Raw genomic sequence first — 18,147 nt, 5'->3', positions numbered from 1 at the left:
AATATGTACCAAAGGTCAATAAAGGTTTGGAAACACTTTACTGCATTCAATCATATCCCTTTCAGCCTAATGATACTTTCAGCCACTTTGGCCACATATTTAATAGAAAGTTAGTGTGGAACCGACCTTGTACTGTGGCAGGGTGACCTCTCCCCTCTGGTAACTCAGCATCAGCTCAGTATTTTCTGCTCTCACATGGTTGTCCTTTGTGGCTTCTTTAATCTGCTCTGATAAATCACTGGATATAACACAATATGCAACATTACAATTATTTTCAATGAGTACCGCACACTGACAACAATTTCTCTGACATACCTGCCCATTTCACCCATGTCATATTTCCTTGCACTCTTCTTGGTCTCCATCTGCACAGGCAGGTTTATGCACAGCTAAAAGCATACACAACAACTGAGATTCTTATAATAAACATAAGAGTATCTTACCTTATTAATGTCCTTGCTTCTTGATAGTATTTGAAAGAATACAGCCTCTGACAATTGTTGCTTCCTGTGGCCCACTGTGGCCTCACTGATCCATCGTGTCTCATTTATACTCAGGCATAATGTGCTAAAAGTGCTGAGACAGATGGGAAGTGCGACTGCTGACTGACATGACTGCTCACTTGCACCATAACATGACATTGCAGATGTGGGGAGGAAAAATGACAAAACATGACACAGTAGAAATTCTCAGCTTTGGTTTTTAATTATCGGTGAAGAAACAGGTCCCATGCAAAGACCTTTTGGAGGGGCAGGTGCTCAGAGCTAAAAGAAGGCACATGGGACAAGAGTTTGAAAAACTTTAGAGCAGGAGCTCCCATGGAAGCGCACCAGTAATGGGACATTGTGACTGAAATATAGTCGACGCCCAGAACCAAAGACAACAATGAAATTTACTATTACTCTATTATTTATATATTTATTCTACAAAATAAATAGGCCTACAAATGAGTATAAAAACTAGGCCTGTCCAAGTTAAAGCGTTAATAGATTAATTAATCACAGAAAAAAGTTAAATTAATATATTAACGCAGATTAATCGCACTATTTTTTTGGACCGCACTTGAGCCTCGAACGTAACCACGGATGGTTACATTGAAGGCTGCGCAGGTCCGTGATTAGGTCAATGCACGGCCTTTCCTACGCCTGTTGTTCCAAAATGGGTGGGGTGACTCCAGTTGGTCTGCTCGGTGGTAAATTTCGCTTAAAAAACACCCCGACGGGACTTTAGATAAAACAAAAGTAATTTGCGTTTAATTAATTGCTGAATTGCACCCAATTGTTATGATGCTGTTACGTTTTGAGCAAATACACGCATGCATGCAATTGCGTACATGCATTTAATCAATGTTTGCAAATGACATTCAGATAATAAAATGCGTTGTCAAAATATTACGGTATTTTGTATTTTATATTACGCAAATACGCGAGTAATTTAGCTGATTAATCGTGATTAATCAAAATTTAAAAGTGTGATTAATCAGATTAAAAATTTTAATCGTTTGACAGCACTAATATATATATATATATATATAAATAATTGCTTTATGAACAAATAATACATAGATGCAAGTGGCTGAATGAATACTGTACCCATTTTTAGTGTGTTTAGCAGTTTCATTTCAGATGTAACCATAGCGATATTTTATTGTGCCCTTTTCAGTTCCAGGTGATTTTTCTTCCACAAATGAGTATGTGCAATGCACTAGTGGCATTCTGGAATATACAGACACCCCAAGAAAGAAATATTGTGGTAACACAGTGTGTATGAATAGTAAACAAATTGAAAAAAAAAAAAAAAAAAAAAAAGTTTGTTTCTGAATAACAAAAGGCCAACCAAAATTTTCCATTACATTTTATTTCTGATTTCCAACATTTAAATTCTTTACAGGGCATGCAAATATGTGAAAACACCTTTTTTTTTTGTGCTACAAAACATCCATGTCTGTGCAACAGTTCTACTGAAAAGTTTACATCGATTCAAGAGCACAGATGATCATCTGGGACAGATGTGAGGACTTCCAATATGCAGAGACATGCTAGAACTGCTTGCATCAATATGTTCTGTTTGTGACAAAATCATCTATTTGACTCTGTAGAGTACTTTCCTCTGCATGCGGTGCTGAAGCTCTCCCCTCCTCAACATCAGGTGTAGGACTTTGTAGATGGCGTGGTCGGGATATTTCTGCATAGTGCATTGCAATGACACACACACAAAAAAAAAAAGCTCAATGCTTCTCATATATTAAAAGAAAATCAGTTCACAATAAAATTCGCAAAGAGTAATGATTAAAAGCACCAAAGAAAAATAAAATCTACTGTCCAGCAGATGACAGTCTTTTCATTGGTGTGCTCAAATGTCATTGTACAAGTAGTTTCCAGCATCATACTGACCTGTTTGGTGAAGTCTTGGATGATACTGTGCTCGGACACTTGGGAGCCAATTGCGAAGCGCCTCTTTAACTGCTTCTCAATGCGAGAAATCATTTCCTGGTCCTCTTGAGTGGTGAAACCCTCCACTCCTACGTATCAGAATGGAACCATATTCATAAAAAAAAATAAAAAAAAATTCCCCCCCAATATTTCAAGCAATTTTCAGTGGACGAATGCAAGCAACAAAGTATTTATGATGTAGTGGTATAAAATCCACACCTGAAAGGCTGCCGGAGAGTGCAGCATCCAGTGTGGAGACTTGGAAGAGACGAAGAGCTTCATCCACTTCTTGCTCTCCAGCGACAGCCTGCAGCTTCATCTTGGCCAACGACTCTGCAATACGCACCACAGCCTCCAGTTGCCTGGAATGTAGCAGACTCAAAAATGATGTGGACGTCACCCAAAATGGAGTGAAACAACAAACATCTGAGTTTCTTTGGTGACTTTAAATCACTGGTCTCAAACTCCAGTCCTCAAGGGCCGCAGTCCTGCATGTTTTAGAGGTTTCTCTCCTCAAACACACCTGATTCATCAGCAAGCTCTGCAGGAACCTGATAATGATCCTCATTATATGATTCAGCTGTGTTTGAGGAGATAAACCTCTAAAACATGCAGGACTGTGGCCCTCGAGGACTGGAGTTTGAGACCTGTGCTTTAAATGGCCATGCAATATTAAAGGGGAAGTCAACATAGAAATGTTATTTACAGTAATATGTTGTATTGCCCCCACTAGTCTAAACACGGCCTTTTGATTAATTTGGTGGAATATGAATTAGGAAGCAAAATCCACTTCTTTTTATCCAAAACAGAGGCTGGCCATTTTCGCCACTTGCTCTTGAAAATGACAACAGTTGCTCAAGGGCTCAGGTAACACTTCACCTGTTTTCTGAGATAGGTCATGATTTGTCGTTACCTGAGCTCTGGCCAATTGTGATGTCATTTTCACTCGACAGCAAGTGGCAAAATGGCCACTACCACCCACCCCCAAGTTGGATAAATATAGGTGGATTTGGCTGCTTTATCTATATTCCACTAACACAGTATTAATCAGACTATCATATTTAGATTAGTGCGGCTACATATGACAAAACAACTACAGTGTGAGAAAATGGATCGAGCTATGGGGAAGATAGTGATCCATTGAGAATGACAAATAGCAAAAAAATAATGTCTATTGCGGTAGGTATATTTTACAGTACTGTACACTACTGCTTGCTTGATAAAAAGTTTTTGTCGACTTTGCCGAGCTTGAGATCCCTTCACAGGAAACACAAAATGGCCAAGCTTCAACATGAGAAAGAACAAATACCTGACAGTGATTGGGATGGAAGCTCTTTTGTCCGTTTCTCTCTCATGCTCTCTAGCACCGCTCCTCATCAGCACGTATCGGTTTTTCAGCTTCTCGGCAGCAGCAGCAGAGAGACGAGGGCCACATTTGCTATAAGCGCATTTGAACACACACATGAGATGAATATTTGAGCAGACAGCATACACTACGTCTGTCATGAGGGAAGAACGCAAAAGCTCACGACTTACGCTCTGGCAAAGGCAATGTACTTCTTAAAAGTGGCCAGCGGAATCTCACCCTCAACACCCTCTGTTTGTGTCTGGGCACTCAGATGAACGTTCATAACGTGACGAGCGAGCGTCTGCAAAGAGGACAAAAAAATGACACTAGGAAACCTACAGGATGTGACTGTGACGAAAACACACAAGGCCCATTACCATGTCCCTTTGCTGGTCGTGCAAGTCTTTAATGATGAAGATCATGTCGAATCGAGACAAGATGGTGGGCATGAAGTCGATGTTGTCTTCCCCCTTGGTGTCGTCCCAGCGGCCAAACACGGAATTGGCAGCAGCCAGCACGGAGCAGCGAGAGTTCAAAGTGGTGGTGATGCCAGCCTGGGGAAAGTGGATCATTTGGTGGAGTCCAAGTCGTGAGGCGAAGTCACATGCAGCATAACCACGCTCCCACAGTTTCCTGCCCCACAATACATCTCCTGGTCAATCTGTTACCTTGGCGATGGAGATGGTCTGTTGCTCCATGGCCTCGTGGATGGCAACTCTGTCGTCTTCTCGCATCTGCAAAAACAGACAAATGAGTGTTTGGAAATTGTAAACAAACACATTGCTATTGAAGCTTATGTTATATTATTTAAAGTGACTTTTTTTCCTTCAATCATGCAGGATTTTGGCCATCTAGGGCATCTAATAGTAGACTGATCTGAATAGCTTAAATTTAGTACTAGCGCTCTAATACTTGCTTCCACAAGAGACTATCGAGCAGTCTCATTTTTTGGCTGGACCAAAACAACCTTAACATAACTATTCCAAAACAAAAACAAAAAAAAGACCAATAATGATAATTAAATTCAGAATACTGTATGTATTATTTTGCATAAATATATGCAAGAGTTGCGTACTGAAAAATATTGCAGGCAAGCAATAACGTGGCCAACTACATCCAATACTACCCAACAGACATGCACCAACAAACATTAACCTCAATGCTACCTTGTCAAACTCGTCAATACAGACAACGCCGCCATCAGCCAGAACCATCGCGCCACCCTCCATGATGAACCCACGCGTAGCTGGGTCCCTCAAAACAGAAGCAGTCAGACCAGCAGCACTGCTGCCCTTTCCTGACGTGTAAACCTAAGGGTGCACAAAACAAGAGTCGTATTCGGTTAACAATTCTTTACAGGGCATGCAGACATGTCAAAACACCTTTTTTGTGTGCTACAAAACATCCATGTCAGTAGTTGCATCTCTGACTTAAAAAAATTTAAGTTGGGGATTAATTCATTTTAACTCATTCGCTCCCAGCCATTTTCACAGAAGCAATCCCGTTCGCTCCCGGCTCTTTTACTGGATTTTCAGATTTTGCAAGGCTCACAGAATATTGTGTCCTATTGCTATAAAAACTAGAACCTATCAAAAGAAAGATTAGTCTTTTCTTTCATCAGGGAAAAAAAAAAAAAAAGTATATTTCTATCTGTTTCAGTTTTGCAGCAATTAGCATTAGAATATAGCTAAGTTTAATCAATTTTCACAAATCTATTCACAATTTTGAATAATTGAGCTTTTTTCTCTCTCAACATGGCCCTGGTTGATCTCCTTTGCTCTGCTGCCACCTGCAGGCCGTTTGTGTAATAACTACCATTTCTGCAACCGTTCTTTGCAGTTGAGAGGCTGGATCAAAGCATTCTATATGCTCTAGCATAAAAAAAACAAAAAACAAAACATAAATACATCTGTGGGACACTTATTACATTAAAAAATAACGTATTTATATGTTTTTGGGAGCAAATGAATTTAATACTACTACTACTGATGATGATGATGATATTATTATTATTATTAACAATAACAATAATAATACATTTCAATTAACATTAATGATGTTTGGAAGTGTAGTACAAAATAGTACTTTGCCTACTTGAATTTACGCTTTTTGCAATCTCTTGTACTGCTATTCTCAGAAAACTCACCTATTTAATGCCAAAAGGTGGCGCCAAAGCCCTCAATAAAACCATTTATTTTGAACTGTACTGTTTTAAACCGCTGTTTCTCAGCAGCTATCCAGCTTCTTTTCCATGTCTCTCTCATCCAACACACCAGAGAATCGTTATCAGGCTTCATTCAAGCTTGCTGATGAGCTAACCGTTTGAAACACCTGTGTTGCTGTGGGAGACATGTAAAACAGGCTGGATAGGGGTACATGAGGTTGAGAACCACTGTTTTAAACTATTGAGACTGGCAAGAATGTTTTTTTACCCCAATAGGCGAGCATCTCTCCACAAACTTGAGCAATTGAGACTTGGCTGTACCGGGATCCCCAAGCATGAGCAGGTTGATGTCTCCCCTGCGAGTGAGACCATCGGGCAGCCTAGAAAAAAAGATGTGCGCTTGTGTAAGCAGAACCAAGCCCTCATTTTGACGTCCCACCCGAGCCTCACCTCTTCCTTGAACCTCCAAACAACAGACAGGTGATAGCCTTTTTGAGATCATCGCTGCCGTAGATTGAGGGAGCAACGGAGCGAGCCAGGGAGGTGTAAATATCGGGAGAAGCGGCCAGCGACCGCAGCTCCTCCTCTTCCTGTGGCGACACTGATCCTGTAGCACCACGACCTGCAGGGGGACACAACACCTTACCATCTTGGTCTGGCCTAGGGTCAACAGGGGTCAGGTACAGCTTTATTGATTTTTTTTATTTATTTTTTTACCTGCCCCTTCTGTGTCAACTTGTATGCCAACCACTCTCAGGTAGGATGCGCGAATTCCCACACCAGCACTCTTCTCTCTGCCTTTGGCCTTCACAGCAGCTGTCTTCTTGATGGAGTAGATGCCCATGATGGTGACTCGGTTCCCAGGGACCACACGGTCACACAAGTACCTAGCAAAGTAAGTACTGAGAGTTAGCCAAGTTTGCTATGCGACTTTTTCGTTATTATATTCAATTAAAATGGTATGTCAAAAACTTGAACGTTGATCATTACGTCCATCAGTTACTTGATGCTCAATCACACAATTCAACATTATATGTATGAATATATTTTATTGTATTGTATGTGAGCCTGACTGATTAATGGGACGATATTGGCGCTTTTAAAATTGACAATTGCATTTTTTTTTTTAAAACACATTACTGTACTACATAAGACAAAGAATGACATTCGAATATTACTACTTGCCAGAAAACAAAAATCGGCCGATTTACTTCTCTGTTATAAAGCTAAACAAATAAAAAATGAATAAAAATAAAAACAGCCAATTTTTTTTGTCGATAATTCATATCTTTATTTGTGTTTTAAGCGTTAAAGGGGAAGTCAACCCAAAAAAATTCCTTTAAAATATTATGCAGCCCCATTAGTTGTGTGAATGCTCAAAGCATGCACACACACGTTATTCTGATTCTTTATTATTCTCCTCACTTTTTATGAACATACACCAAATTTCAATATGTTCCAAAAATTCAAGCCTCCCAGACTTGTATTTTTCTCATTCCACATTCTTACAGATTTCACACAATTTTACATCAGACATTTCCCCTATCATTTTCAATGAAATAGACATTCAACTTTCTAAGCGAAAATGACATCATTGTTGCACAAATAACAACCAATCATGACCAAAGTCAGAAAACAGGTGAGCCATGACTGGTCGTTACCTTTGATGTCAGTTGACAGCAAGTGGCAAAATGGCCGCCCCGAGATGGATCGAAATGGGTGGATTTTGCTGCTTTTCATATTCCACAAACGCAATATGTATCAGAATGCCATGTTTAGACTTGTATAGTACATTATTATTATTACTAATATTATTAAGTTTATCAGAATTTCAAATCTGCCAAATATCGATTATCGGCCTAAAAAAAAAAATCCATATCAGTCACATTTATGTTATGTACTGTTGCATGCATTTCATATTGCACTTTGTGATGGATGATTAATCTTAGGTAATGATAAAGAGCTAAGTTTTAAATAAGTCCAAACTTATATGTACTCCTTTTCAGACATGCAACTCATAGCGTTTCAATATGTATTGGAGATTTGTCATTTTGTTTGGATCTACTTAAGGTGAAAAATATGGTTGATTGTGATATTAACGTTTAATGTAGTGACCTGTCAGAGTAGAGCTGAAGGTGTCGAGGCATTTCTCCATGCGGGACAGCATCTGGAGACTCCTGCAGTCGCAGTGTCTGAAAGTCAACACAAACGCAGCGATCCGGGATGATAAAATAGGGGTCCATGGGGCACTTAACTCTTGCAGTGCTATCACTGTAGAAAGAGAAATTGGACAATTAGTTTTTTGTAAAAGCCGTTGTGTGTGCTCATTGCTATTTCCCAAGTTACGCTTACTTGCTGCACTTGCGAGGAAGAGCGTAGCCCTGCAGGCCTGGAGGCAGAGAAACGTTGGTGATCATGTGACGGCAGTTGCGACACTGCAGACACACCTTGGTGGCCTTCGCCTTCACAGGTGTCGCCGAGATGATGATGCCATGTACTTTCACCAGACGAGACACCTGCTCGGACTGCACAAGAAAGAATTGATAGGTTTCAATAATCAGTTAGTTGTGTTAGGAAATATGATCCAAAGTTGTTTTATGTTTTTGTATTAGATATGTTTTACCTTCAGGCTGCGGATAGAAGCGTGATGTGCATCGCTCTTCAGCATGACTTGAATGTCCTGTACGGTCTCTTCTCCAGCTGGACGCGGACGTGTCACCTCATCGGCTACCTCCTTAGCAGCCTCCTCCAACTGTTCATTACAGTCATGGTTTAACAGCTTAATCAGATCAACTGCATCACATCATATTCATAGGGATGCGGTTCGAATGCAGCATCTAACCAGATTCAGGTTATCTGAAGGCAGCTTGTACAGACAATCAGACAGATCCTCGTCAAAGCTGGCAAGGTCCTCCATCTCCACCTCAACGCAGTACTCTCCAAGAGTGTAGTGTCTCTTTAACTCATCTCTAAGATGCAGAGAAACAAAAACTCAATCAACAGTGTTTGACAAAACCTTGCAAAACATTTTACAGTCCAAGATGGTGTCGAATTAGGCACCCAGAAACACTTGGGTGGTTTCACATACATTTCACAATGAGAGCTTTCGTGTAAATTAGCAAACAAATAGCTGCAGTGCTAGGACGTGATGGAGCATAATACTTGATGACATTAAGTATATTTTTCAGCTATCTACACTTTACTAAGTATTTGTTTGACTGAATTTTTTTTACTTTTATTCACTACATTTGAAAACAAATGTGTACGGCCTCCTTATCACTTTCCACGGCCTTAATGAAAATATATACTGTATTTTGTGTTAAGTTATTACTCTCTTCAAACGTACAACTGTGATTTACTTCTTTTTTTCCCCTGTAGGGAAAACCACCTACCTGTATTTATATGTGAAGCCAGTTCGGTCGGTTCCCACTCTAAACTGTCGTAGAAACTCACGGAATCGTTTCTTGACCTGAATGCGCTTTTGTCCCCCTTCATCTGGGCCTTGTTCTCCTCCTCCGAAGCTGTCACTGTAGTAGATTCCAGGGTCGTCAAAGCCAGACATGTTGGTTTGGTTTCTTTCGTAAAAGAAAAATCGCACGTCTGCAAACAATGGTGCTGGTCAGTCCGTTCGCGGCAAAACTGAACTGCTTCCTGTCTGTTTTCCCGCGAACGTGTCGCTCGGAGGCAGCCTTTCTTGCCTCGCATTGGCTGACAATAAAGTTAGCCTGATTTTATTGGCCAGCTTGCTGATGCGGAAGTGACATCGATGGTAGGTGGTGCTCGTGGTAGCACGAGTGGCGCGAAAAAAGCAAGTAGTGTTTGGGGAGGGACGGTCCGTGTACTTTTCGGCCATTCGTTTTTCCTTCTGAAGCAAGGACACGGAAAACGGGAAACAAACCAATTTCCGTTTGTTTTTTATTTTTATTTATATTAACAAATAACGGGAAACGAGTCGTCTCCCGTTTTTGTTGAAGTAAAAATGAAAATGAAAAACGGGAAACGAGCCTCATCCGATGTTCTATTATGTGTTTATTTAGCACAAATCGGGAAATGAAATGTGGCCATAAACCGTTTTTCGCAAGCTGGTTTCTCCTTGACCGGAAGCCGCTCATCTTTTGCGGCACGTCACAAGCTGCTGCTGCAGTGGAAGCTTACTGCCCCCTAGTGTCTATTTTGAGGCCTCTGACAGACAATGATCTGAGAGCCACCTTCGGACATTTCTCTCCGAAAGTCCTCTTATTGGGCCAAATTGGCTACACAGATGTGTAGCGATTTCACTAGACGTCATGCCGTTATTTTTCATTTCCACCATCAAGTTGTGATAGCCATCTAATGCCATGTTTGGAAGTCCCGAAGAATAGGCGCCAACAGGGACCTCGAAATAGACACTAGGGGGAAGAACGAAGGAAAAACGAATGGCCGAAAAGTACACTGACTAGGTCATCCATCCTGGTATGGGCAGTTGTCAACTTGGCTATGTCACTACCACAAATTCCAGACCTAATATTAGGACATATACGCTGACAGTTAAACATACAGCACACGCAGTATGTATGTGTGTGTGTGAATTGAACCACTTGTCTTGTCTCCAAAACGCTATCTACGTTTGCTGAAGCTGTTCCTCCCATTGCGGTATGACAGCACCTCATAGTGGTCAAATTCTAAATTGAAAGTTTCACTGGGCAGACATTGCTTTGAGTGTTAGGTAGCAGAGTACTGTCAGATGTGGCATCAGTGTTGTTAATAATAATAATAATAATAATAATAATAATAATAATCATCATCATCATCATCATCTCATACCTGTCAAATTATTTTTCAGTTTTTTGTTTTACTTTTTTGTCACCTTCCATTTCTTTCTTTTTTAATTAAAGTGTTTTTTTAATAATAATAATAATAATAATAATAATAATAATAATAATAATAATAATAATAATAATAATAATAAGAAGAAGAAGAAGAAGAAGAAGAAGAAGAAGGAGGAGGAGGGCTGCAGCAATACTATAGGTCGCTTGCACATGTCGTCACTTCCGCCTCGGATTTGTCGTAGTCGCCATGCTGGGTGGCCTCCATTTACGTAGTGATTCGGTCTAACACGTATCTATCACGTTTGTTGTCTGCGTTTAAAATGGTACATTGTTGCTGCATCGTTGGCTGTTCGAACAAAGCCAAGGGGGAAAATGGTCGGCCTTTCTTCCGAATTCCGAAAATAACTAGGAACCAGGGCCTGGAGACAGAGGAGTGCTGACTCCGGAGGGAAGTCGTTACTTTGGGCTCGTGTGTGCAGCCATCACTTTGTGAGCGGTAAGCTTGTTTACCTTTATTTAATGCATGAGGATTAATAACGTTTCGACCGCCCATATATGGGCAAGTTGCTTATGTTTTGGATTCATGAGCAAGCAAGTTCGGTAGTACAAGCTGGCTAGCGGACGTTAGCCGAAAGCTAACATCGAACATTTTCACCCAAGTAGTGCCAGTGCAAAGTGTTTACTGCTGAAATTGGATTGATTAGTCTTGGGCTCTTAATGCCGATAACATGTTTTTTGGTGGCAAAATGTGAACTTGGAAAAAAGAGACAGAAGGGGGTGATGCAAGAAAACAGACCCCCGGTAGCCTACACATCATGCTAAAGAACTTATTCACGGCCACCCTACTGCGGCAAAATAACCAGTCTTTCCATATTTTATTTGTTTATATATTTGTTTATTTTAACAGGTCGCCCTGCGCCCGTTTTTCTGTCCAATCATCCCGACTGGGCTCCAACATTAAAGTTGGGTCCCAACCCAGATAGCAAAATGTGGTTGAATCAACGTTGAAATATAGTTCGGCTTAAGTGTTGAATCTACGTTGAGATCTAACGTTTAAATTATACAGAAAGCGCAAGGTTGATAAAATGTTGAGTCAACGTTTGCTTTCCAACCATATATCACTCAATATCAATGTCGTTTCAACCATCATCTAAATGAGAATCTACATGCATCTTTGGTTGATTTTACATTGAATTCTAACGTTTAAATTAAACAGAAAGCGCAGGGTTGATAAAATGTTGAGTCAACGTTTGCTTTTCAACCATAAATCACACAATATCAATGTCGTTTCAACCATCATCTAAATCAGAATCTACATGTATCTTTGGTTGATTTTACATTGAATTCTAACATTTAAATTATACAGAAAGTGCAAGGTTTATAAAATGTTGAGTCAACGTTTGCTTTGTAACCATATATCACACAATATCAATGTCGTTTCAACTACCATCTGAATCAGAACCTACATGCATTTTATAGTGAATTAATGTGAGGAATAAATGTTTTAAGTTAATCATCATTTACATTGGAATTTACATCTAAATGTACATTATTATTATTACTATTATCATGCACATTAATATAGAACTACTTTTTTAAACTAAAAAAAAATATTGGGTTAGTCCACTAGAAAAAAAAAAAGTTACCCTATGTTTTTCACCTAGTGTTTCTGCAGATGTCTTACAACTTACTTGGATGTATTATTAGCTTGTTGATTTCCTTAACCATACTTCCCCATATGTATGAAAATCTTAGGACAGAAAATATGTTTAATATTCAAACATTTATTAGAAATCAAAACACAGTACTTTGTAACTGAATTCTGGGGAGAATGGAGGCAAAGAAAATAACACCCGTTTGGTTTCTGCCTCAAATAATGTTTGTTTTTATTGTATTATTCTTTTTCTTGACAAAGGAATGAAATACACATGAAATGAACTGTAGGAACATCAGTGTATAAAGCGGTAACCATTTCACTTTGACTGTACGTCAGTCCATAAAAAGACACACTAAATTTGACTTGCGTTCGCAGTTGCGTCCAAGGCACTAGCATTGCTTGGGATGCCACCGTTACGCTCATGAGCAAAACGCAGCCAATGCTTGACAGTAACACCAAAGTCCTGCTGCCCCTCCCCCAGTCAATTTCTCAGCTGAAGGAAAAAAAAAAACGAGAAGGGCAAACATAGATTCAACGTTAATTAAACATTGACCTTTCAAACGTTTTAATTCAACCAAAATACAACGTTGATTCAATGTTATCTTTTAAACACAAACTTCAATGTTAACATAATGCTGTTGAATCAATGTTGATTGACCAATCAATCTTCAACCGTAACCAAAAATCATCCATTTTAACCCTAATTCAACGTTGATTAAACATCTTTTGCTATCTGGGGCTGCGATTGGTTGGCAACTAGTCCAGGGTGTCCCCCGCCTACTGCCCAGAGCCAGCTGAGATAGGCGCCAGCAGCCCCCGCGACCCTTGTGAGGAATAAGCGGTCAAGAAAATGGATGGATGGATGGATGCTATCTGGGAAGTTACAACATCTATGTCTCAGCCCAGTCGGTGCCAAGATATGAACGTGCACAGGAGAGACAAGCAAAGAAAAGACGACTCGAAGTGGCAGAGAGTTTGTTGCAGTTATGCAGCCAGATGGCTCCAGTAACCTGTACCCTCAAGTACTGCTGACATCATTGACTCTGGTATGCCACTCAGAATTCATTACATGATATATTGTATGCATGAGTGAATGTATGTGTTTATGTTTGTGTGTGTACACGCACCTTATATTTTAGAGACATTTGGAAGTGTTTATAGAAATAAGTATTTGCCTGTAGCAATGTTCATACATTAAAAAATGCAACAAAATGTGTACATTTCTTTTACACTGACAAAAAAACTATACTACTGTACTATATTAAACCTTTTACTGGTACCGTATTTTTTTGTGATCTTTTTTTTTTTTATTATTATTTCTTTAGGGATCTCATGCCACACCGACTTGATTGCCAATGACATGATGGAAACGAAGGCGAGCATCAAAGCATTGGAGGAGGACAACATGCGACTGTTTGGCGCTAATAAAGGCAGCGATTATACAAATTCTATTGTTGGGTTTGTTTACAAAGCTATACATAAGACAAATGACAGGATTTGACTCAATGTGCAATATGGTCCCTCTTAAAGTAATGGCATAAATCTCTATTATTTCTAAAAGCACAAAAAATGAAGTGAATAATGATTAGATGTAGTAATTTCAGGGATAAAATTGAACTGTTAATTAATGTATTTATTTTAGCACAGGTGCCTACCATCCTGATGACGGTATGATGTAATGTTGATGGGGTACGCAATGACTTTCATTATACTATGCACAGAGGAAAAAGTTGCTCTCTTTTAAATTTGTTTAATGTAAGACAAGTACCAGTACTGTGTTACAGTTTTCCCAATAATCCTTGTTTCACACTTGTCACAAAACCACTGTCCTTTTGGCAGTCTAGATTGGCACACTTCAAGTGATATCATTTGATTTTACAATCTGCTGCAGCACAAAAAACTACTTTATTCCGCATCTTTGAAGTACATGAGCAAGTGGTAGGTGACAGCGGCTGAGCAGGAACACTGGAAGTCCACTGCTGATCTAGTAAATGCTCTCCCGAGCAGTTCAGGTAAGGAGGGGATTTTGGGGGAAAAAAACTCTGGCTTTTCCAACTGGCCAAAACGAGCGATCTGGGTGGACTCGCTCAATCACACTTTGTCCACACCACAAAGTCGCAGAAGTCCCGTCCAGTTAAACTCATCTGTGCCTGAATCTGAAAATATTACAAACATTGTAATGAAAATATGAAACATAGAATTAAATAAGAAACTACAAAAAGTAAAGCCATACATACCTGGTAATACTATTGGTGTTGTCGTGACAAGTGATGGGAATTGTTGCCATCCGGCACCAGACAGAAATTGGGTGTTGTGACAGCCTCCTTAACCGTGAGATCATAAGAAAAGCTGTCAGTATGCTCAGTAGTTACCATGAACACGTTTTATTGTACTGGAAACTGAAACTAAAAATACGTCCTCTGAGAGTGGTTAACCTTAACCATTTAGAATAAGTTGATTAAGTAACATGTAACTAGTGAAAGGGTAGCATTAAATTTAATTAAGCCACGGGGAGGCTGTGCATAGTTACTTTTTATTCTTATACGCTCTGCCATATTTGCCTGTTATAAAATGATTAGAAAAACCACATCAGGTAAACCCAGCTGTGCATGTAAACACAATGATAACAGGAAGCCTGAGAACAAATCAACATTTTTGTGTGCAGAATTACCAACACCATGTGGTTTACTTACGTGCAACAGCAACAGTTTCTTCTGATGCGATGTTAAAGTTTACACTCTGTATCCACCCGCTTACAAAATAATTGTAAGCCTCCAGGGATTTGTTGGGGTGTTATGGGGCATGTTGTCAACACGAGGTAGTGAAAAATGTCCAGAGAAGTCACATTTGGCCAGCAAGCTTTCTCCGTCAAAAAAAAAATCACCCTTGGTCAGGACGTAATTAGGATCAATCCCACCACACAGAGACACCTTCTGCCTGTATCGTTGTTTTTGATCTTCCGGTAAATCGTGAAAATACTGCGTAAATGACATCAGGTTGATAAGCTCTACCGTGTAACTCACGAGTGTACCTTGTGAACCGGCGGACACCCAAGATGGCGCCCGAAGAAAAAACTCCCATGATGCATTACGATGTGCAAGCGACCTATTACTACTACTACTACTACTACTACTACTACTAATAATAATAATAATAATAATAATAATGAAAATCACAAGCTGAAGCCCAGATTTGACATCTGAACCTCAGAATTGTGATTACATACATCGAGCTTGATGTGTACAGCCAGTATATGGCAAATACATTATATATATATATACAGTATATACTGCAATGTACAGTATACTCTATTAATTCTACATCATTTTAGGTTGGAAACCACCACTGTGGTTATAATCTGCATGTTTCTTCCTATGTGTGTTTTTTTTTTTTTTTTGGTTAAAAACTGTAAAATGATGTCATCTGCTTCTGCAACAGCAAGAGAAAATGGATCAGCAATATATTGTTTTTGTTTCCTGTTCAGTGGGAGGCACACGTAGTGTGTGTGACCGTGTGAAAACGAGAGCTGGTACACCCTGTAGTTCCCATGGCTCTAAATAGACTATGTGTTGTTTACGCATCCTGTTTCACCATCACAGTTGTTTGTCTTTCAACTTCATAAAGTATGTCATACTGAAAAATATTGTCCAAAATATCAAGAATTCTCTATTCTGCCATAATGCATTTTTTATAAATTGTGATCACAAGGAGAAGTGAAAAAAAAACTGAAAGGTTGTGAGCACTGTAATGCGCTGGTGTTCAAGAAATAAAGAAGCTGCTGGCTGTGGGAAAGTGGCATCACACTTTTTGACACCAGTCCCGCAACTGAAACCACTGAGAGCCACCACCAGCATTTTCATGATTTTATTTATTCATTTTAATTAATTTTGATCTTCATAGCTTTCAGCTAACAAAAAAACCCAAATCACTGTCTTATCATAAGAAACTGAAAAACAAAAACAAGGTTAATACTAATGATAGATATCATTTATATTGTGGTGCTATAACTTTTAAAGTAATGATTGAACAGAAACGTTACAGCAAAACTGTTGTATAGTCTTTATCCTCTGCAAAGAATGACAAACATTAGTGCTGCACTGATGAGAGATGTTGAGATAGCAGATGAGCAGTGAAACAGTCCATCTGTCTTATACTGTCCACAGGTGACCAAGGCCACCCACCAGAAGGACAGCATATGTGGCAAAACATATTGAATACTATTATGTAATTACTGTATGTTTTTATAGTCAACATTGTGGAGAGGTAGTGTTTCTCATTAAATTCACTTTACAACATTTTTTTTTGGTTGTCTTTTGTGGAAGGCTGGAATGGATGAATGATATTTCTATGTTTTTATTCATTAATGGGAACAGGTGATACTGATTCGAGATGCATGTTTGAGTTATGTGCGTGGTTATGGAATGAAATAAACTTGTATCTCAACACACCACTGGAATAATAATAATAATAACGATAATAATAATAATAATAATAATAATAATAATAATAACAACAACTACAACAACAACAATAATAATAATAATAATAATAATAATTTTAAAAATTACCTTTGTGAAAATGTTGACCTCTTTGCAGTCCTTCTCCTTCCTTCTGGATTTATGGCTTGTTTCAAACATACCTTCTATCTCCGAGCCAAAATCTTTAACATACAGTACATGTCAATAGATAGATGCCACGTTTTTCTTCTTCTCAATGGAGATGAGCGGGTCTTCTTATAAAGGCAAGGCAAGGCAAGTTTATTTGCATAGCACATTTCATACACAAGGCAACTCAATGCGCTTTACACAAGGAAAGACAACACATAAGCATCAACAAACAGTAGTTAACATTCAGAGAAAGAAAAATAAATAACAATAGGTTACATCCATCCATCAATCCATTTTCTTGACCGCTTATTCCTCACAAGGGTCGCGGGGGCTGCTGGCGCCTATCTCAGCTGGCTCTGGGCAGTAGGCGGGGGACACCCTGGACTGGTTGGCAGCCAATCGCAGGGCACACAGAGACGAACAACCATCCACACTAACAAGCACACCTAAGGACAATTCGGAGCGCCCAATTAGCCTGCCATGCATGTCTTTGGAATGTGGGAGGAGACCGGAGTACCCGGAGAAGACCCACGCGGGCACGGGGAGAACATGCAAACTACACCCAGGAAGGTCTGAGCCTGGACTCGAACTGGAGACCTCAGAACTGGGAGGCGGACGTGCTAACCACTCGACTACCGTGCCGACAATAGGTTACAACATTTACAAAAAAACAAACAAACAAAAAACAGATATTGTCAAAACATTCAGCAAACTTTAAAAACATTTAGCGAAGTTTAAAATAATAATAATGATAAATAATAATTAAAAAGGGAAAAAAAAAACATGATTAATTAAACCTGTTTAAAAGTCCCTAATCAAAGGTATGAGAAAAAAAAAACAAAGTTTTTAACCTGGATTTAAAAGCATTTACACTCGAGGCTGACTTCACTTCTGTTGGCAGCCTATTCCATCTGTGTGCAGCATAATAGCTAAATGCAGCTTCACCATGTTTGCTTCGAACTCTGGGTTCCACTAGTTGGCCCAAGTCTGTAGATCTCAGAGCCCTGCTGGGTTTGTACTCAATCAGCATTTCTTGGATATATTCAGGACCCAAACCATTTAGTGATTTATAGACGAGTAGCAGAACTTTAAAATCGATTCTACAGCTGACAGGGAGCCAGTGTAAATCCT

At 39.4% G+C, this 18,147-nt stretch overlaps 2 protein-coding genes and 1 long non-coding RNA gene across 3 annotated transcripts in view; 1 reads left to right on the top strand and 2 right to left on the bottom strand.

The window, feature by feature from the left end:
• The window catches only part of hmox1a (heme oxygenase 1a), a 1,692-nt gene extending 1,184 nt beyond the window's left edge, over nt 1–508 (bottom strand). The window contains exons 1-3 of the mRNA XM_077500241.1: nt 444–508; nt 316–365; nt 127–238 (exon numbers count right to left, since the gene is read on the bottom strand). Of these exons, the coding sequence (XP_077356367.1) occupies nt 127–238; nt 316–365 (162 nt within the window). The 5' untranslated portion in view covers nt 444–508. The remainder of the gene's footprint in view (nt 1–126; nt 239–315; nt 366–443) is intronic.
• A 1,333-nt stretch (nt 509–1,841) lies between these two features.
• mcm5 (minichromosome maintenance complex component 5) lies at nt 1,842–9,652 on the bottom strand. Its single transcript, XM_077500230.1, has 16 exons — nt 9,337–9,652; nt 8,787–8,913; nt 8,568–8,696; nt 8,297–8,469; nt 8,060–8,215; nt 6,662–6,831; nt 6,395–6,566; nt 6,213–6,324; nt 4,947–5,090; nt 4,449–4,514; nt 4,158–4,334; nt 3,969–4,081; nt 3,742–3,870; nt 2,652–2,794; nt 2,394–2,521; nt 1,842–2,184 (listed from the first exon to the last, which is right to left on the bottom strand). Exons 1-16 carry the CDS (start codon nt 9,504–9,506, stop codon nt 2,083–2,085), a joined length of 2,211 nt encoding a protein of 736 aa, XP_077356356.1. The 5' UTR covers nt 9,507–9,652; the 3' UTR covers nt 1,842–2,082.
• A 1,337-nt stretch (nt 9,653–10,989) lies between these two features.
• LOC144003708 (uncharacterized) lies at nt 10,990–15,515 on the top strand. Its single transcript, XR_013279043.1, has 3 exons — nt 10,990–11,248; nt 11,660–13,455; nt 13,735–15,515. It is a non-coding gene; the product is annotated as an uncharacterized LOC144003708 (long non-coding RNA).
• Nucleotides 15,516–18,147: the final 2,632 nt, after the last annotated feature.

Source organism: Festucalex cinctus, chromosome 1, assembly GCF_051991245.1.
Source record: "Festucalex cinctus isolate MCC-2025b chromosome 1, RoL_Fcin_1.0, whole genome shotgun sequence".
NCBI lineage: Eukaryota > Metazoa > Chordata > Actinopteri > Syngnathiformes > Syngnathidae > Festucalex > Festucalex cinctus.
The sequence above is the reverse complement of the archived record's forward strand: the minus strand, read 5'-3'. Positions and strand labels throughout refer to the sequence as shown.